Genomic DNA, 21,085 nt, shown 5'->3' on the forward strand with positions numbered 1-21,085 from the left:
CTAGAAGAGGATCGAGCAAGGTGGTACTGAAAAAAGGAAGTCACCAGGCCAGCTGGGGCAGAAGGCCAGTTCTTCGCCTTTTCATAGGCCTCCACCCTGACAAATGTCTGTCTCCGGAGCCTCAACTTCCCAGGCACAGAATGGAGGCTTCACCCCTACCCCTTGGTCCTCCGAGTTGTGGCCACTTAAAAAGGCAGATCGAGGGGCGCCTGGGTGGCTTGGTCGGTTGAGCGTCCGACTTCGGCTCAGGTCATGATCTCACGGTCTGTGAGTTCGAGCCCCGCGTGGGGCTCTGTGCTGACAGCTCAGAGCCTGGAGCCTGTTTCAGATTCTGTGTCTCCCTCTCTCTCTGCTCCTCCCCTGTTCATGCTCTCTCTCTGTCTCAAAAATAAATAAAACGTTAAAAATAATAATAAATAAAATAAAATAAAATAAAATAAAATAAAATAAAATAAAATAAAATAAAATAAAATAAAATAAAATAAAATAAAATAAAATAAAATAAAATAAAATAAAAAAAAGGCAGATCGGTTGATCGCTTGCTTGTGCTCCTTCCCCTCGGAGGAAGACGCCTGGTTAAGTCCGTCCTGCCCGGTTGGATTCAGAGGAGGGAAACCACATTACCCAGAAGGCATCGGAGGCCAATGCCTGCCAAGAACAGGGGCGCTTCCTGCGGCTCACGTACGTGGGCGGGGCTTCCGGGGTTTTCACTGCCGCCGCCATTTGCCTCAGCCGTTTGCCCTGGGACGGCCTTGACCGGCCGCGGGCGGTGCCAGCGCCGCTCCTTAGGCCTTTCGTGGGGACCAAACAGGGAAGGAGGCTAGGCTTCACCTTCGCGCTTCGCAGGGGCCGCGACTCCCTGCAGCGGGTGTGCCCCCCTGGCCGCTCGCCGGGCCGCGGCCTCTCGGCCGCCCTCATCCCCTCGGTCGCCGAGGGCGGCGCCCCGAGTCGTGGTGTCTTTTACACCGAGGCCGCCCGGGCGCTCGCCTCTTTTCGCCTTGCTCGACCCGCGGGGCCCACGATGGCGGCGCCGCCGACCGGCCCGACCCAGGTCAGTGGACGTTGGCGTCGGGAGTTGCTGCGTCTGTGCGAGGGCGGAGACGGGCCCCCGGTGGGCCGGGAGCCCCGACGTCCGCTGGACCGATCTCCGCATTCGCGGGGTGTGGAGGGTGGGGCCGGCTTGCGGCTTAACTGACCCCCGGTTCCGTGGAGTGCTTGGTCTCGGGCTCGCCTGTAAGTTGTGGAAAGAACGAATGATGCTTCCGCCTGGGACTCCCGTCAGTCTTAGGGTAAATCCCGCCCCCAACGGGATCTGGGAGGACCCACGCTGCCCCCACCTGCCCTCTTCTAACAGGTGACCTTGGGCGTCGGGCGGGGGGGCGGCCCGCTTTCCGGGCAGAGACAAGTTCAGGGGGCCCGGGAGGGGCAGTGAGGTTGCGGTGGTCCCAGCTGCTGGGGCGGGGGGCGGGGGGCGGGATGCTCCACCCCTTCTCCGCCAGCACCGACTTGGCGGCCAGTCAGAGGCCCTTCTTCCCGTGGCCAAAGCCTGTGTTCTCCGTAGCCATTTGTGCTCCCTGGTCCCGAAGTGTCCTGGCCTCGGGGCAAGTGCTGTCAGAGCTCAGGAAGGAGGCTCATGGTTCCTGGTGGAGTCTCCCCGGGAGTGAGGTGGGGAGCGGGCGGCGCAGGTCCGGTCCCTGCCGGTTACCCAGGGAGGCGCCAACCCTCCAGGTGCCGTTCTTGTGAGGTCAGTGCTGAGGGCTCTGCTCCTCTGCCCACGTTCACGAAAATAGTTTCAGGATTGATGGAAATGTATTTAACGACAAAAGTTGGGGCACATGCTTCCCAATGTCAGTACATCGTAATCACTGTGATTACGGAGGAATTCCCGATGCCCTCTCTTCCTCCCTGTACAAGAGTAAGCAGCGGTTAACATGTTGCCTCTGGTTTGTGAGAGGCAAGGCTTCGGGTGAATTGGGGGAACTCCCTTAGCCTTTCGGGGACTGGTTGGAGGTGATGAGATGTCTCCCCCCTCCCCCCCGCCCGGGGGGGGCTGTGGGAGAAACGAGAACCCAAAGAAGCTGAGCTGAGTCATCTCTATGTAAGTCTCACGGCTGCGACCAGTGAAGCGGGAACTATTATTGTATTGATCCAGAAACAGACGCTCAGAGAAATGAAGTGATGTCTTCAAGGTTAACACAGCTGGCAAGTGTCGGCTTTCAAGAGTTTGGATTCCAGCCACAGGAGACTGACTTACGGACTGGGGACTTGTAGTCGCTTTAACCAGGATGTGCCCCTCAGCATGGGGCAGGCAGCGAGCAGGACCAGTGAGGCTCAGGTACTGCCGTTGTCACCAATGCTGTTATTGTCATCATTCACTCATTCCTCTGACGTCCTGGGGCCCATGGTGTCTGCATCTCCCAGTCCACCCGTCACTTCCATTGTCTTGTGTGACCTTCCGGTGGCTCCCGTGGAGGAGGCTTCTCCCTTACACTGCTGTGTCCACCCCCACCTTGAGCCCAGCACGGAGCTTGGCGCTCACGAGGTTCTTGGCGATTCGAGCCTTGATCACTGTGTACCTTTATCAGGGATGTAGGGATGAGGCCCGATCCCATCCAGCACCCCAACACCAACACGCTGCTACCTCTGTTTGACATCCAGGTATCTGTGACCTTCGACGATGTGGCCGTGACTTTCACCCAGGAGGAGTGGGGGCAGCTGGACCCGGCCCAGAAGACCCTGTACCAGGAGGTGATGCTGGAAAACTGTGGACTTCTGGTGTCTCTGGGTAAGTGCTCCCCACTCCACCCTAGGGGGGGACCTGCCACCTCGTTGTCAGAGGACCTTCTGTCTCCAGGCGTGGCCCCCAGATTCCGCACCTCTGCGTCTTTGCCTGTTTCTGTTGTTTCTCTTCCCTACTCTGCTGCGGGGCTGTGTGGGGCGTCCTTGAGGCAGAAATGGCCACCTGAGCCCGAGGTCCTCTGGACCTCTCACCCCAGTGCCCGGGACAGACTGGTCTCCCATCTGAGGTCCTCATTTCACATTCCAGAGGGGGAGCTGACAGGCTGAGCCTGGTTGGCTCAAGTGTCCTCAGCAGGGCCAGCAGGGCAGGGAGTGATGGGAAGTTCTCCGGGAAGGGAGGGAGTCAGGCCCCCCGGAGGCCTTTGCCTTCAGCACCGACAGGTACTGTTGTAAACGAGGTGATCCCAGTGACGGGGCTTCTCTGTGCTCACGTGCCCTCATGGTTGTCACTTGTTTCCAGGGCCGGGATCGTCTGCCGGGACGAGAGAGGCGGTTAGAGTAGTGCTTCTCGGCGGGTGGCAGTTTTGCCCCCAGGAGCCATTTGGCAACGTCTGCGGGCACTCTGGGTTGTCGCGCCTTGGGTGTGGGTGGAACTGGCATCTGGTGGTTAGAGTCCGGAGATGCTGGAGACCTCCTTCGATGGACACGACGGGCCCCTCAAGAATTATCCCGCCTGCAGAATCCAGGGCGCCCAGTTGAGAAACGCCAGCTTAGATGTTTCTCTGCTTGAGGTTAGTCACCACGAGGCCATTCGATCTGAGACCCCAGAGCTTAGGGGAAGACGTGCCGATTTTTGGAGAACTGGAGTCAGGTCTCAGTGAGAAGAGGCAAAAACAAAATTAGAGAAGTTTGACAGATTAAATATTTTGTAACAAAACGTTTACAAATAGAAAGTGCATTTTGGCCCTGCTGAGCTCTTCTCTCCCCTTCCGTGCTCTCCCTGAGCTCCCCCTGCTCTGGCTGTGCGGGGTGTCTGGTTGTTTCCTGCGCACACACCTGGCTCGGGCCTCAGCTTGCTGTTGTGTCTGCCTGGTGAGTGTTCGTGGACATTTCAGCCTCTCAGACGGTGACCCTTCTGTGCGCGGTCCCCGCCTCCTCGCCAGCAGTGTCCTGACCACCAGATCTTATGCAGGGCCCTCCCCCATCCCTGTCGCTTTCTCTCATCATCCCGGTTATGGCCTTCCAGGTTAGCGGTCTCAAGCAGGGACGATGTCATCCCCGAGGGACACTGGGCAGTGTTTGTAGACATTTTGGTTGTCGCCCTGGGATGGGGCTGAGACAGGCACCTGGTGGGTGGAGACCTGGAGTGCTGCCAAACATTCTTGTAACGCACAGGACAGTTTCCTCCCTGTCTTCCCTGCAAAGAAGTGTCTTGACCTAAATAATCATGCCCGTAACCCACATAATTATGTCAGGTTGAGAAACCTTATTTCAGAGAGTGTAGGAACATGAACTGGCATTGAGAGACACCCTGATATGATGATTGCGTTATTTCTTCTCTTTTCCTGCCTCTGATTGCTTTTGATGGCAAGTCTGGATTTAGTGCTGAATCTTTTTTTTTTTTTCTTCTCAAGTGTTGACTCATTTATCTTGAGAGGGCGGGGTAGAAATAGAGGAGGAGAGAAAGAATACAAGCAGGGGAGGGGCAAAGAAAGAGGGAGAGAGAATCCCAAGCAGGCTTCCCCCTGTCAGCACAGAGCCCATCCTGGGCTCAACCCCACGAACCCCAGGATGATGGCTTGAGCTGAAACCAAGAGTCGGATGCTTGACCCACTGAGCCACCCAGGTGCCCCTAGTGCTGAACCTTAATACATCTTCTTTACTACCCCCACCCTCCAGTTGTTGGCACTTTTCCCTTTAAAACAGAAGGAGCCTTGAGCCCACAGCCATGAATAGGCAGCATGAGCTTACTGGGACTTAACAGCATTTTGATGGCATTGCTGAGTTTTTGTGGTGATCTTCCACTAAGGCTAGACTCTAGGTTTCTCATTTACCAGAATGATGCAGGATTCTTTCTTTGAAGAAAATAAGAAAAATTCAAAATGGGTCATGTTTGGGGCGCCTGGGTGGCTCCATCGGTTGAGCGTCTGACTTCGGCTCAGGTCATGATCTCACGGTCCGTGAGTTCGAGTCCCGCGTCGGGCTCTGTGCTGCTATCTCAGAGCCCAGAGCCTGCTTCGGATTCTGTGTCTCCCTCTCTCTCTGCCCCTCCCCTGGTCATGCTCTGTCTCTCTCTGTCTCAAAAATAAATAAAACATTAAAAAAAAATGGGTCATGTTCAAAAGCAGTTAACAATCACAGATCCCCTGAGCACTGACTGTGTGGACTGTTCAGCTTATTCATGCTCCACTCATGTAAATTGTCACAGCATCCCCCCCGTATGAATTTGCACCTGCAAGATTTGCATTCATAGAGGTGACTTAGTGACAGATGATGTAGAGAGGTTAATGCTGTCATGTATTTTACATGTTTCTATGTGTGCATTTACATACATATGTACACACCTGTGCACGTCTGTACATACATGCCCATGTGTGTGCTAGTTGTGTATAAACGAAAAGAATCTCTTTTTCCTCTACTCAGTAACACTTCTGACATGAAAATCTTGTTTTCGACCCCACGCAATTCTGCCACACACTAACTGGAGTTCGCACAGATCCCGCAGGTTAAAACGGGCTCGGTCTCTTAGGACAGCCCCTCCCCCTCCCACACATCCACTTCAGATGCCAGTCATGAGTCCAGGTCGTCACCTGTCTGGGTCACCTGGCTATAAATCAGGTATGACCCCCTCCTCAGGTTTGATAATTTGCTAGGGTGGCTCACAGAACTTAGGAAAGCACCTTATTTAATATTACCCAGTTATTGTAAAGGATCGAATTCAGGAACAGCCAGATGGAAGAGACGCAGAGGACGAGGTGTGCAGGACAGGCCACTGAGCTCCCATGCCCCCTGTCTCGGCTTGCCACCCTTCCTGCACCTCGATGTGTTCACCAGCCTGGAAACTCACTGAACCACGTTAGTTAGGGCTGCTGACGAAAGCTTCATGACATCGGCATCATGCAGGAAATCACTGGCCATTGGTGATTGAACTCCGTCTCCAGCCCCTGTTGCCTGCCCAGAGGTTGGGGGATGGAACTGAACATTCCAGTGCTATAAGCATGTGTTTGGTTCCCCTGGCCCCTCCTTAGAGTGTTCCAAAAAGTCACCTCAAGAACATAATAGAATTCCTAATGGAAGAAAGCAAAAAGGTTCTGTGTCTAATTTCGGTCTTAGGAGAGGCAGTCTGGACACATGCTGGGGTGAAGGTTTTAGTGTTGGCGTGGAGTTGTCATCGTTGGAGTGTTGGTCTGGGTCGGTGTTGTCCACGTGTGGGACTGGGGTATCCTTTGCGAGTGAATGGCCGCTCAAGTTGCTGGGCGCCTCCTGTGTTTGCCGCGTTTGGTTGAAACAGTGGTGTTAGCGTGGGGTGTTAGGCCAAGAGGCCTTTTGTAAGGCAAGCTAGAGACCCACTCGGGTTTCTTTATCACACTGGGATTTGAAAAGGAGTTATGTCTTCTACTTAAGCCAGCAATTTTGGGCATGTTTGGGCCGCGAAAGCTCTTGAATGTCTCTCTCTTCCCAGAGCCCAGCATTGTGTAATTGGAGAAGTGAGGTGTGTGTCCATTAGTAGTATCGCCTGCAGCTCTGAAGGGAACGAGGAATGCCTGGCCATGCCTTGTATCGTGGCCCTTGTATGTGTAGAGATGCGTGGTTTTGACTTATTTTGGGGGTGTCTGTGAGACGGGAGGGTCTTCGAGTTCTTTCCCCTGAAGGAGTCCATTTTTGGGCAGTGGCCCAGCAGTTTATAATGAATGTGGAGATGGGACCGTTTGTTGATCAGGGCATCTGGTGTGAAAATAACCCCCTGAAGTTTGGCCAAGCGATGTTTCTTAGGTCCCGTTTTATTTAGAACGTTCTGGCTAAGGGCTAGAAAGCAGCAACACTCCACCGAGCCCCCTCGGGTGTGACGGAAAACAGTCTCTCGTTTACAATCCCCAAACTCCCCTAACTATTCCCTCCGTTACTCCCAGGGGTTTTCTGGGGGCCTGGGGACAGGTGACCTCCTTCAGCAGCAGAACATGTGGCTGGGAACTGCAGACAGGAGAAGCCGCCACCTCCCACGAGGGGAGGGTGCCACGGGGCCCAGGCTGGGCTCCAGCCTGTCTCAGGGAGTCGTCGGTGGCGGTGCCAAGCTTGTGCCATGCTGTTTCTGTGACCCAGGGCACGGTGGGCAGCTGGGCGTGGAGGTTGCAGGCTCCCGTCTGTGAGAGCGGCTGTTTTCGGGAGGGCCTAGTGTGTGGTCAGTCACTGTGGTTTTAACAGCGTATTGCTCAAGGCTGGAACTGGGGACGGTTGTCCCATCAGAAGCCCTTGTGGCCATCGTTGGTCATTCAGAGACTCCAGGAGGCTCGAGGAGAAAGAGGTCGTCCAAAGCCTCTGTAGTGAAGGGGTCTCTGAGGGCACCCACCGGAGCGTCTGTTAACAGTATTGTGAACAGGTCTTGGAGTCTTGGTTGGAGGAAGCCTCATTTAAGGTGGGCTGACCTGTAACTGTCAACACCGGTGAGGTTAAATAAAATGTGTAAATGAAGAATGTAGTAACCAGACCCCAGATAATGCTAAGTAGTGTTATTATCTAAAACTAACCCCCCAGGGGCGCCTGGGTGGCTCAGTCGTTTGAGTGTCAGACTCTTGATTTCAGCTCAGGTCATGATCTCACAGTTTGTGTGGGTTTGAGCACCACGTTGGGCTCCGAGCTGACAGCTCAGAACCTGCTTGGGATTTTCTCTCTACCCCTCTCCCACTTACCTGTGCTTGCGTGCTCTCTCTCTTCATAGTTACATAAATAAACTATAATATAAGATAACTAATCCCACAAAGGGACTAAAAGATGTTGGGTTGTGTTTATGTATCCCTAACCGAGTGTGTCAGATGACCTTCTGTGGTCAAGGTCGTCCTCGATGTACCGTCACACGTGTGCTCCGGGAGAAAGTGGGGGCACTTAAAATCTCGTCTGCAGAGATGGGTGCGGGTCAGAGTTGTTGAGCCACCCTCCCCGGCAGCCCAGGAGAGAAGAAGGGTTTCCCTGCGGGGGAAAGACAGGCCGGCAGAGGAGGGGCGGAGCAGGCACCGGGCAGCACGGTTAGCCAGAGCTCTCAGCCCAGAATCAGCGGGGTGTGGATTGAATGATGTCCTTGATCTCTGTCGGATGTTGGGTGTGTGGATCGTGTGAGTCCGCTCTGGCTGCCACACTGTGTGGCTGAAACAATAGCTTTGTTTCCACGTCATTCTGGAGGCTGGACGTTCCAGACCCGAGGTGCCGGCAGAGAGGTGTCTGATGGCGATCTCTTCCCAGCTGCCACTTCATGCTGTGTCCTCACGGCTCCTTTCCTCTGGCTCAGAAAGGCTGTCTCTTCCTCTTCTTTCAAGGACACCAGTCCTACCAGATTGGGGCCCATCCCCTGACCTCATTTAACCTTAATTCCCTCCTTAAAGATCCTGTCTTCCAGATACGATCACATTGGGAATTTGGGCATAATGACACTGAGGGGAGGACACGCTGCGTTCCTAGCAGGGACCCTCAGTGGTGGACCAGAGTAGTAAGATTGTAGTCACCCCCATGAGGTGCCCTTCATTTGTCCCGGGTTCAAGCACAGACACAACTGGGCTGTCAGGTGGAGCAGCAGTGGGACGGTCATTCCTTTATTGATCAGCTTTTATGTGATAAAAGGCTCCTTTTCAGCTTCCACTGGGCTGTATTAACTATTTTAATTGGGGTCTGCGGGCCCCATTTTCCCAAGCCAGTTTGTAAGCGCCAGAAATGTATTTTAATTCTGTGATGTGTCAGGGCACCTGTGCCCATAGGGCATAATTTAGGACAGTGGGCGCTGGGACGCAGGGAGTTGTAGGCAAATCTGCAGTTAAAGTGAGACATACCTGGGGCGCCTGGGTGGCGCAGTCGGTTAAGCGTCCGACTTCAGCCAGGTCACGATCTCGCGGTCCGTGAGTTCGAGCCCCGCGTCAGGCTCTGGGCTGATGGCTCGGAGCCTGGAGCCTGTTTCCGATTCTGTGTCTCCCTCTCTCTCTGCCCCTCCCCTGTTCATGCTCTGTCTCTCTCTGTCCCAAAAATAAAATAAAAAAAATAAATAAATAAAAAAAAAATAAAGTGAGACATACCTGTTCTTCCCCTGTATTAGCTACTGAAGTTTGGGCAGCGCTGTGTTTAAATTTAGAAGAATCTCCAGGTATAACTAGGATTTGAGCCCCGGTATTGGTTAAATTTAAGAAGTTTTGTCAATTGGTGCCTTTTAGCAAATCCTGAAGTTAATTCAGAACCTATATTGTAGAGTCAGAAAAACCAATCCGTGCCCGGTTTTGTTTTGGTAATATAATCTTTTTGGAATATAAATTTTGTTATGCTATACAGAATTATTATACAGAATAATTATGCTATACAGAATCATTATAATTTGTTATCTTAACTTTTAGCATATAAATTTTGCATTTCTAATCGCACCAAACTGTAGACAGTGTTTTAGTTGTACACTGTGCATTTAGTTATTTTTTATTTTCTTCCTGTGTATCTAGGGGTTTCTTTTTGTTACTGTTTTTAAATCAGTCACTAGTTTAGGATGAGTGTTGTTTTCTAAACCTGGTATTCGCTTGGTACATAAGTTTTAAAGCACCCCTCCTACTCCCGCTTCATTTTCTTGGGCTTTTAGCTGCCTGCAGCCCCATATTGAATTTGTCTCCTGCTGGTGAGAGGGGTGGGGAGGGCATGGGGTCTCTGGGCAGCAGCCTCCCTGGGATGGCCCTGGTCCCCAGCATAATTGTTTGTTGTCACCTCTCTGTCCCTGGTCATTTTCCTTTTCTTTGCGTATTTACCTGATGAGCTCCCGGCAGTCCCAGGTGGCCCCTGTTGAGTGGCAGTCTCGTCTGTAGGGTGCCCTGACAGCCGCAGAGGGCCGGGGCTTACGTCTAGGGCAGCATGGTGGCGGCATCGGCATTCTGATTGGGTCAGTGTGGTTTTAAGGAGGAGACTCTGGCATGCTGCTGGGCAGCTGCGGTCGGGGGTGCCCGGATGCACTGGCCGGTGCCCTGACATTGGTTGTGCAATCTGGCATAAAGGGAGATGCATCCTGAGGTGTCCTCGCAGGAACAAGATACCCCATACGCTTTTTTTTCTCCCTTATACATTGAACCATGGGTCTCCAAGAATGGGGTGTCCCATCCCTGCTGGGTTGGGGGACAGACTACAACAGTAAGGCCGGCAACAATGGCAGGATTTGCCCTCGAAGCAGTTGAAGCCTCTTGTGCCACATCATCTGAGGAGGGCGCCCCAGGCTGTGTGGCCAGTAGATCCCTCATACCACACAGGGGACCAGTGCTGGGACTCCACCAGATGCGCCTTGAAAAAGGGACTGTGCGATCAGTCCCTTGGGGAACCTAGCTGAGCAGCCCAGCACTGAGTGTTGCTGGCTCACTGGGCATACCTGCACCCCAGCACGGTAGTCTGGGGGGACCTTGGCCTGGCACGACAGCCACTTACCCTAGTTGTCCCTGGGGCACCCACCCAGAGACTTGACCATGGAAAAACAGATGGATGAGATGGGTTTTTGCCGATACAGGGGCAACTAGGGAGTTAGCCCTTGCAGACCTAGGTCATCACACCTGTAAACTACAGAAGGATTCTGCTTAGGATCTAAAAAAAAAGATCAGTAAAGATGCAAACTTTGTTTTGAATGGAGTCAGTGTTTTAAATATGTCAGTTCTTTAAATTATCCCATAAATTTATTTCCACTTTAAACATAACGTATTTGAGGGGCGCCTGGGTGGCTCAGTGTGTTGAGCGTCTGGCTTCGGCTCAGGTCATGATCTCGCGGTTGATGAGTTCGAGCCCCGTGTCGGGCTCTGTGCTGACAGCTCAGAGCCTGGAGCCTTCTTCAGATTCTGAGTCTCCCTCTCTCTCTCTGCCCCTTCCCTGCTCATGCTCTGTCTCTCTCTGTCTCAAAAATAAATAAACATTAAAAAAAATTAAAAAAAAAAAAACCATAACGTATTTGAATTGCTTGCCGCACTCCCTGGGATATGGTTATACCCTATAAATGCTAGTTTTTCATTTATTGTTAGGATGAGAAACTCCACAACAATGTGGCAGATTAATGAAGCCATGCTTCAGCGAAGTCCTGTCGGAAGTAACATGGGAGCCGAGACCGGAAGAGTTAGAGTTCTCTAGAGGCACAAGGTGGGAAGAGAACAGCCTGCTAGGTAGTAGGGCCAACACATGCAAAGGCCCTGGGGTCACAGGAGGCATGGCTCTTGAGAGCTGAAGGGAAGTCTTACTCCCGTTTTGACACCCGAGCTGAGCCTGCAGCAGATGCAAGTGAGGTTTGCGTAGTGACAACTGATACTCTCCGGCTGTGGCTCTGTGTCTGTCAGCACAGCCTTCCGTGGGTCCTGGTGCCTCTGCCATTGACTTCTCTGCAGTCCTGTGTCTTTTCCCTGCGTCTGTGAGTAGCCACATGACAGAGCAGCTCAGTCTTCACCCTGAGGGACGTTCATTCTCTCGTCTCGTAAGTTCAGAGGTGATCCCGGCTCCCCGCTTGGCGAGTGACAGCCCAGCTGTGTGTTTCTTTACCCCCTCTCTGGTCTAGGGCTTTGAGGCAGGTTCCCTCATAAAAGTCCCAGGATGCCACCCACTCAGCCGTCCTGGCTCCTACCAGGTTGTGTACTTATGTTCCTCTAACGATTGGTGATGGGGCATAGCCACTTGCAGGTTGGTAGAGAGTGGTGTTTCGACCTTCCTTTGATGCCAGAATCCGCTGGGAAGGTTTTTAAATCTCCCGATACCCAGGCCTCGCCTACAGAGGTTTGCGTTCGTTGGATGTGAGGCGGACGTGCCGGGAGGTGTGGATGCACACGTGGGTGAGACTCACGTGCTCGGAATAACGAGAAAACACTCTCTGGAAGGAGGGGATCCTCTTCCCTGGGATTCTGTGAGCTGGAAGTCAAAGGAAACAGGTGCTGTCTACACAGCCAGAACTACTGTCTCAAGTCTTTGGATCCCAGCAGTGGTGTTTGTGCCAGTTTCCAGGTGACAAGTCAGTGTTCATGTGGATGGGAGCAGCTTCGTTCTGAAGTCATATCCATATCCAGAAGTCCCACACTAGATTGAGAGGTTTAATTTGTTTTCCCAAAAATCCCAGTGCCTTCTTTCTTTCTCCGTGACCAGGGTGTCCCGTCCCCAGACCGGAGCTCATCTGCCAGCTGGAGCGCGGGCAGGAGCCGTGGACGGCGAAGAGAGGCCTCTCCCAGAACACCTATCCAGGTAGGAGCCAGGATGCGGGCGCGCGGGAGACCCTGCAGGCTGCAGACCAGGAGGGGACCGCGGGCCCTGGTTCCCCGGGAAGCTTCTCGTTCTGGCCTCTCCGGTGGTTCGGAAGCCGGGAACCCTTTGACCCAGAGTCCGCGTGCCCGGCCAGGGACCCGTAATGTCTCTCCCTCCGTCCACCTGCCAAGTTTCGGTGGCAAGTTGGGGACCGGACACGGCCTCGGAGAGCCGCTCAAGCCTCCTCCCGCCCTCAGTGCCTCTCTCTGGCCGGCGTCCCCAGGTCCTGTGCAGCCGTGTCCCGCCCGGTGCATCTCCCGCCTCCATCAGCCCCGCCCCCATGCTCCCTGCTCACTCCCATCATCTTCCCTGGGGGGGCCGCTGGCCTCCCCACCGCTCTCCACGTCTGCGTGGTGCCTCTGGTCGGCTCGGCTCCAGGTCCTGCCTGCGCTTCCCCACGTGCTCAGACTCTGTTCCAGACGGCTGGCACTTCCCCAGCCACGGACGTGTCTCCGTGCGACCGAGGCGTTGACAGTGCAGTGCGCCTCCTCCCCTGCTTGAGCCTCGACCCTTCCACACCCACTCGGGCTCTCGAGTCTGCAGCTGCGCCTTCCGTCTAGCGGAGGGGGTCTTGCCCTTGGCCCCGGGGCCGCTTCCTGAACCGGAGTCCAGAGCACCTTTTCAGGGGAATTATTTCCTCCTTCGTTTTGTTTGTTATGTAGCGTAACTTCATCCTTTTTGTACTCAACATAAAAATATGCTCAAGGGGTGCCTGGGTGGCTCAGTCAGTTGAGTATCCAACTTCAGTTCAGGTCATGATCTCACAGGTCATGAGTTCAAGCCCCACATCAGGCTCTGTGCTGACAGCTCGGAGCCTGGAGCCTGTTTCAGATTCTGTGTCTCCCTGTCTCTCTCTCTGCCCCTCCCCTGCTCACGCTCATATTCTGTCTCTTTCTCAAAAATAAACATAAAAAATACATATATCTAGCTCCTTATGGTTAAAGAAGGTCAGTAAATTCCCGGCTCACGTAGCCCCCATCCGCTCCCCGTGCACTCACGTACTCACTGCTCAGGCGCTGCCCGGAGCCGCCCCGAAGGTCATCCTGCACGTGGTTACAGCGTCTTTGATGTTTTCTTGGAGTGAGGTAGATGGATTCCAGGCTATGCAAACTTTCAAGTTTTTTACTGGATAGTTGCCACTGTGTTCTTTTTTTTATTTAAAAATTTTTTTTTGTTTGTTTTTATAAAAAAAAAAAAATTTTTTTTTTTTTTAACGTTTATTTTTGAGACAGAGATGGAGCATGAACGGGGAAGGGTCAGAGAGAGGGAGACACAGAATCTGAAACAGGCTCCAGGCTCTGAGCAGTCAGCACAGAGCCCGACGCGGGGCTTGAACTCACGGACTGCGAGATCATGACCTGAGCCGAAGTCGGCCGCTTAACCGACTGAGCCACCCAGGCGCCCCTGAAAAAATGTTTTTAATGTTTGTTGCTTATTTTGAGAGAGAGACATTTGACATTTAACCTTTCGATCCAAGGTGGAACTGGAGTCTGTTGTGAGATACGAGTACAGTTTTGCATTTCCAGTGCGACACCAGTCTTTCTGGCTCCATTTACTATGTTTCCTCTTCTTCAACCCCCCAGCTTCTCTGCCCTCTCTGCCGTCTGCCAAAGCTCCCTGCGTGTGTTTCCCAAAGTCTCTTCTTTTTCCATTGCTCGTTTGTCTTCTCTGTGTGCTGGTACCACAGTGTGTGAGCCTGTGATTCCGTGGCAGTACTGTCATCTGACATGGTAGGTGTCCTTCCTTTTATTGTTGCCTGTTTGACCCTTCATACAAGTCCTACCATCAGACTGTGAAGTTCCTTGATGGCCCAGTTGGCATTTTATAGGGAATTGTATTGAAATTTTTTTTTTACTCATTTGGGTAGAATTGTCAGTTTTATGTGATTAAGTTTTATTCCCCTGGTTTTGTCAAGTAATAATGGACCCACATCACCGTACGGGTTTCCCCACCATGTGAAAGTAGAGTGTTCCTGTGAAACTTTTCATTAGCCAAAACAGCATTTATTTATATGGAATATTTTTTTTTTTTTTTTTTTTTTTTTTTTTACTATTTCTATACTTAAAAATCATCTCTCTCAGGGTTTTCTGATGCCCTAGGACACATCTTGCTGACAGATGCCCAAAATAAGTGGAGAGAAAGCACAGATGCTCGCAGACACAGTTCAGAGCTGTGGCGGCTCAATGTCAGGGACTGTTCTGGTGAAGGAGCTCGGTGGGCCACCTCTGCCACCCAGGGGGCCCACTGCCTCTGTGACGGCTCGACGCGACAGACGCTGAACACCATTTTTGCTTTTTGTGGTTTTCGTACGAGTGAAAATCTTTGAATTTCTTTCAGTTAGTGGAAACAGGTCCTGATGTCAGTGTAAGTAAAGGAAGGAGGAAAATTAAAAAGGAAAAAAGGTTTCTTCTTGTGGTGAGAACTGTTGCAATTTACTCTCTCATCTCTGCGCCTTGTCACGGCAGGCAGGAGTAGCTAGGGCCCTCGTGTGGTACGTCCCGTTCCTAGCCCTTAACCTTGGAACTGGAAGTTTGTCCCTTTCAACACACCTTCCTCTGACTCTTCTGACCCCCACATCGTACTGTTCATTGACCCAGCTCTTCCTTCATGTCTTCAAGTAAAGTATTATCATTTTCTCCTCTAGATCCATGTGTATTTTGCTGGTCTCTTTCCCAGACTCAGTACATGCAGCCCAGTCCTGCTCACTTCCTGCCGTGTCCTGGGAGTCTTCACTGTCCCCTTCCCGCCCACCCCCCTCCCCCCCCCACAAGAACCTTGGGAATCCTGTTCCCTTGTCTCCTTTCTGTCCCTGCATTCTCATCAACACCATCCTCAAACTCTTGGTCCCCTGTACATTCTGTCCCCTGAGGCTACTGTACCCTCGGTACTTCCTCTCTGGGGCGACTCCTGTGCTGCCAGTGGGACCCCCATCGTGGGCACCTCCTACTGGAAAACTCTCTTGATGTCTTTCTGAACACAGCCAAGCTCAAGGCGAAGAACACAGAACTCCCGAGAATGCCAAGTCTTCCCAGGTCATCCGAAACCAGTGGGAGTTCAGAGATTTCCCACAACTATCCTTAGATTTGACACATTGTTAGAAAGACTAGAAAAACTTCCTAAAATCTGTTCTTACTCTGCCCTCAGTGTTTTTTTGTTTGTTTGTTTGTTTGTTTGTTTAGGTTTTTGTTGTTGTTTTAATTTACATCTAAGCTACCATATAGTGGAACAATGATTTCAGGAGTAGATTCCTTAATGCCTCTTACCCATTTAGCCCATCCTCCCTCCCACAACCTCTCCAGCAACCCTCTGTTTATACTCCACATTTAAGAGTCTCCTTTGTTTGTCCCCCTCCCTGTTTTTATATTATTTTTGTTTCCCTTCCCTTATGTTCATCTGTTTTGTCTCTTAAAGTCCTCATAGGAGTGAAGTCATATGATATTTGTCTTTCTCTGACTAATTTTGCTTAGCATAATACCCTTGAGTTCCATCCACGTAGTTGCACATGGCAAGATTTCATTCTTTTTGATTGCCATGTAATACTCCGTTATATATATGTGTGTGTGTGTGTACATATACACACATGTATATACATATATATATATATATATATATGTACATATATAAATATACACATAACATATACATACACCACATCTTCTTTATCCATTCATCCATCGATGGACATTTGGGCTCTTTCCATACTTTGGCTATTGTTGATAGTGCTGCTACAAACATGGGATTACATGTGTCCCTTTGAAACAGCACACCTGTATCCCGTAGATAAATGCCTAGTAGTGCAATTGCTGGGTCATAGGATAGTTCTATTTTTAGTTATTTGAGGAACCACCATACTGTTTTCCAGAGTGGCTGCACCAGTTTGCATTGGCACCAGCAGTGCAAAAGAGATCCTCTCTCTCTGCATCCTCGCCAATATCTGTTGTTGCCTGTTTTTTTTTTTGGTTTTTTTTGTTTTTTTTTTTTTTTAAGTTTATTTTTGAGAGAGAGAGAGAGAGAGAGAGTTTGAGCAGGGGAGGGGCAGAGAGGGAGGGGGACAGAATCCAAAGCAGGCTCCTGGCTCTGAGCTGTCAGCACAGAGCCCTACGCGGGGCTTGAACTCACAAACCGAGATCATGACCTGAGCCAAAGTCAGGAGCTTAACCGACTGAGCCACCCAGGCGCCCCTGCCTTCAGTGTTTGTTACAGATTAAGGATACAGCTTAGAAGCAGGGCCAGAGGTGTTCAGACACAAAACTTCCATGTCTTCAGTGACTTGTTCCCTCCTGGCATCAGTGTATGACAATAACGTGCACAGATATGGCCAACTCGGGAGATTGGCCAGAGCATCACTATTTCTATTTTTATTGAGCCTTCATTACATACGCGCAATTGAGTTACTCTCCGTGGGACTCAGTGTCTAGCTCTTTTTCCTTTTCCAGAGGTCCAGCTGGTATCTTGTGGCTCAAAGTCCCAACTTTCTAATTTCATGGTAGGTTTTTCTTATGTGGCTGGACCTTGCCTCGAGTTATCTCTTTAGTACAAACTGGAGGCCTCTAATGAGTTACCTGCCGTCCCAAACTAAGGGATACATTCCTAGGTGCCCATGCGGGATGCCCACGCATAGAGGTATCTTGAAGCACACAGCACCATAATTAGGCTGCAGACGCATGCACAATGGGATTGTGGTAGTATTTCCCCTCAGACCTCCTGTCCCCTCGCCTGGCTTCTCCTGGGTCTCCCTTTCAAGAAGTCAACAGTCCAAGATCCAGGGGTAAAAATCCTGAGGTTCAGAAGTAGTAAAACATAACAGAGATGGGCCCTGTTTTCATCTTCGTTTCTTTCGCTGAAACGCTAGTTTTATTTTTCCCATGTCGTCATTACTCACAGGGCTTTTTGTGTATTGGGTTTCTTTCAGGTGACAAGGACAAACCCAAGACCATAGAACCCACCACTTGTGATCCAGCCCTGCCTGAGGGGGCCTTGTTCCAGGAACTAAGACGTGGTGACCCAGGGAACTACCAGCTGGGCCAAACCAAGGATCAGCGTGGACCGTCAGAAACGCAGGAAGGACACTCGAGACCAGGGTTCGAAGCCCAGAGGGAGAAAATGACCCCTGAACGTGGTGGTTTAGGGACAGCTGATGGAGTGTGTTCGCGGATTGCACAGGACCTGGTCCCCCTAGGTGGTGCCATCCGTGACCGTGACTCATGTGGATCGGGTAAAGATCCCGTGATTCAAGAAGAGGAAAATGCCTTTAAGTGCAATGAATGCGGGAAAACTTTTAATAAGAAGCACCTTCTTGCTGGACACGAAAAGATTCACTCTGGAGTGAAGCCCTATGAATGCACTGAGTGCGGGAAAACCTTCATTAAGAGCACACACCTCCTCCAGCACCACATGATCCACACGGGGGAGAGGCCCTACGAGTGCATGGAGTGCGGGAAGGCCTTCAACCGCAAGTCCTACCTTACACAGCACCAGCGGATTCACAGCGGGGAGAAGCCTTATAAGTGCAACGAGTGTGGAAAGGCCTTCACCCACCGCTCCAATTTTGTCCTGCATAAGAGGAGACACACCGGTGAGAAATCCTTTGTGTGCAAAGAGTGTGGGCAGGTCTTTCGACACAGGCCGGGTTTCCTTCGACATCACATCATCCACACTGGCGAGAATCCCTACGAATGCTTCGAGTGTGGCAAGGTCTTCAAACACAGGTCCTACCTCATGTGGCACCAGCAGACTCACACTGGGGAGAAGCCCTACGAGTGCAGCGAGTGCGGGAAGGCCTTCTGTGAGAGCGCGGCCCTCATTCACCACTACGTCATCCACACGGGGGAGAAGCCCTTCGAGTGCCTGGAGTGCGGGAAGGCCTTCAACCACAGGTCCTACCTCAAGAGGCACCAGAGGATCCACACCGGGGAGAAGCCTTTCGTGTGCACCGAGTGTGGAAGGGCCTTCACCCACTGCTCCACTTTCATCTTGCACAAAAGGGCCCACACCGGAGAAAAACCTTTTGAGTGCAAAGAATGTGGGAAAGCCTTTAGCACTAGGAAGGACCTCATCCGACACTTCAGCATCCACACCGGGGAGAAGCCCTTTGAGTGCTCTGAGTGTGGGAAGGCCTTCAACCGCCGCTCGGGGCTCACGAGGCACCAGCGGATTCACAGTGGAGAGAAGCCCTATGAGTGCATGGAGTGTGGGAAATCCTTCTGCTGGAGCACAAACCTCATCAGGCACGCCATCATCCACACCGGGGAGAAGCCCTATAAGTGCAGCGAGTGTGGCAAGGCCTTCAGTCGCAGCTCCTCCCTCACTCAGCATCAGAGGATTCATACCGGGAGACACCCCGTCAGGGGCAGCGCAGCAGAAGTGGGGAGACCCTTCGCGAGCGGGCAGTCCTCGGTCACCCTGCGAGAACTCCTTCTGGGGAAAGACTTCTTGAATGTAACCACCGAGGAAAACCTTTTGCCGGAGAAAACCTCTACCATGGCATCTGATCGAACATACCAAAGAGAGACCCCCCAGGTATCTTCGCTGTGAGAAAATCATCCATCCCAGGCCGTCAGGAGTCGTGTAGAGATGCAGTTAGAGATTGGCCCGGCCCAGAGCCTTACTGTGCATCTGAGAGTTCATCCGGGAGAGACCGGTGTTGATTATGCAGGAAGTAAAATGTTCAGCTACTTTTTTCTTAGTTTACACTGCAGCGTTATCTCAGGAATTTTTATAAAAAGAAGGTGGAGATTAGAAGGGCAAATGAAATGAAAAGTTTGTGAGGCTTCTCTGTCAAGCTTTGTCAAGCACTTTGTCATGGATTCCTTTGTTTACTTGGGGCAGGGGGGGTGTTTCAGAGGCCACGGGCCTTGACCCTTTGTGTGTCTTGTATATACATTCATTACTGTTCAGTGGCAGGAGAGTTAGACAGACGAGAGGGCAGGTATTCAAAGCGGTAAATACACACATAAGAATGGGCACATTGTCTTGCACCAGTTAAGACGTTAAGACTTCACAGTTTTAGAAAACAAACTTTTTTATTTGGTTTTAAACCCCAAACACCCAGACTTTTTCTTGATCCCATCTATTTACTTAGTTTCCGTAGCTATACGGTAAACCTCAAAATTAGGTAAAAGTGATTTCTCTCTATTACTTAAATTGATTTAGTTTTCCTAGTTCCTTTGACTTTTCATATAAATCTTAGGGTGCAGAAAATCGTGTTTGCATTTTATAGAAATTGGTTTGTAGATCTGTTTGTTGAAAAGCAGCATCATGAACATCGTACATGCTATGATGTACTTCACTTATTTAATTCTTGGTATTTCATTACCGTTTTATAATTTTCAATACAGGCTCTGTATATTTTTGTTAAGATTTGTAACTAGGTGTTTTGTTTTTTGAGTGTAAATGGCATTGATTTTTACACTTTGATTTTCCATATGATCTTCAGTAGTATGCAGAATGATCATTGGTTTGGGGGATGATATTTTGGTAACCTGCACCCTTGCTAAACTCACATTATTTCTAGCCATTTCTCTGGGTAGAATCCTTAGGATTTTCTGCAAAGGTACATCAGCTGCAGATAGAGTTTTATTTCTTCCTTCCCATCTGTTTATCTATGACTTTATTTTCTTACTGCTCTAGGTGTACTTCCAGTGTGATATCAGATAGGAGTAGTAAGAAAGGATGCCCTTGACTGATTCCTCAAATGAGGCGGGAAACTTTCAGTTTTTCATCAAATACAATGTTAAAAGTTCTTTTTGGAGTTTTCTTATTAAGTTTAGAAAATTTCCATCTATTCCTAATTTACTGAGTTGTTTGTTTTTTTTTTTAATTATGAATAAGCGTTGGATTTTGCCAAATGCTTTGCCTCCATCAATTGATGTGATTATCTGATTTTTCCTTTATAGTTTATGGATATATAGTGTATTAACTGATTAGGTTTGAATATTGAACCAGTCTTGCATCCTTGGAATAAATCCCACTTGGTTGTGGAGTATAATTTTTTTTTTTTTTTACATATTATGTATTAAAACATTCCATTTGATTATATTTTGTTGAGGAAATTTTCCTCTAATTTCTTGAATTCAGAATAGTTTTTATATTGGATACATTGGATAGTTTTAAGATTGGCATTTTCAAGGAATTGTTCCGTTTTATCTAAATTTTCTAACTTGTAGACTTGTAGTATTTCCTTATTACCATTTTAATGGCAGCAAGATCTATACTTCTGTCCCATTTGATACCTGATTTTGGAAATAGGTCCACTCTCTATCTTTGTCCATCTTCTTAGGTATTTATCAGTTTTAATGATCATTTTGAAGAACCATCACTTAATTTCATTTGTTTGTATTGTTTATATAATTTCACTAACATCTGTTCTGATCTTTATTATATCCTTTCTTCTACTTGCTTTGGTTGTCTTTTGCTCCTCATTTATTTTCTGATTTAAGCACTTAGTACTATAAAGTTCCCTTATAGCATTGTGACAGCTTCATCCCACAAGTGTTTTTTTTTTTAGTTTATTTTTTAGTTTATTTATTTATTTTGTGTGAGGGAGAGAACGCGCATATGTGTGCCCAGGAGAGGGGCAGAGAGAGAGGGAGAGAGAGAGAACATTCCAATTCTGCTGTCAGTGCAGAGCCCGATGTGGGGCTTGAACTCACCAACCATGAGATTATGACCTGAGCTGAAATCAAGAGTTGGATACTTAACTGACTGAGCTGCCCAGGCATCCCCCACCACAGCTAATTTTAATTCCAGTTTATTCAGCTCCTTAAGAGACTACTGGGTTCATGGATTATTGTTTAGTTTTCTAGTAGAGTATTTTCTTTATCTTTTGTTATTGGATTTCTGGTTTGTTTCACATTTGGCC

At 50.0% G+C, this 21,085-nt stretch overlaps 1 protein-coding gene across 2 annotated transcripts; it reads left to right on the top strand.

Annotated features, from left to right (window-relative positions):
- The first annotated feature begins 620 nt into the window (after nt 1–620).
- On the top strand, nt 621–19,582 carry LOC109259351 (zinc finger protein 264-like). 2 transcript variants are annotated; one of them, XM_019436928.2, is made up of 5 exons: nt 679–1,051; nt 2,153–2,335; nt 2,659–2,785; nt 12,070–12,165; nt 17,138–19,582. In XM_019436928.2, the coding sequence occupies exons 2-5, from the start codon at nt 2,300–2,302 to the stop codon at nt 18,757–18,759; spliced, it is 1,881 nt and encodes a 626-aa protein (XP_019292473.2). In that variant the 5' UTR covers nt 679–1,051; nt 2,153–2,299; the 3' UTR covers nt 18,760–19,582. The 2 variants fall into 2 exon arrangements, with proteins under 2 accessions (XP_019292474.2, XP_019292473.2); XM_019436929.2 differs by lacking the exon at nt 2,153–2,335 and having other exon boundaries at nt 621–1,051.
- The last annotated feature ends 1,503 nt before the right edge of the window (nt 19,583–21,085 follow it).

Source organism: Panthera pardus, unplaced genomic scaffold (genome assembly GCF_024362965.1).
Source record: "Panthera pardus isolate Hobbes unplaced genomic scaffold, ASM2436296v1 HiC_scaffold_18, whole genome shotgun sequence".
Classification (NCBI taxonomy): Eukaryota; Metazoa; Chordata; class Mammalia; order Carnivora; family Felidae; genus Panthera; species Panthera pardus.

Excerpts from the sequence above, each read along its gene's own strand:
- LOC109259351 (XM_019436928.2), top strand. The coding sequence starts at position 2,300 with ATGGGGCAGGCAGCGAGCAGGACCAGTGAGGCTCAG. Across the intron at positions 2,786-12,069 it reads TGGACTTCTGGTGTCTCTGG|GGTGTCCCGTCCCCAGACCG; the intron begins GTAAGTGCTCCC and ends CTCCGTGACCAG. Across the intron at positions 12,166-17,137 it reads CTCCCAGAACACCTATCCAG|GTGACAAGGACAAACCCAAG; the intron begins GTAGGAGCCAGG and ends GGTTTCTTTCAG.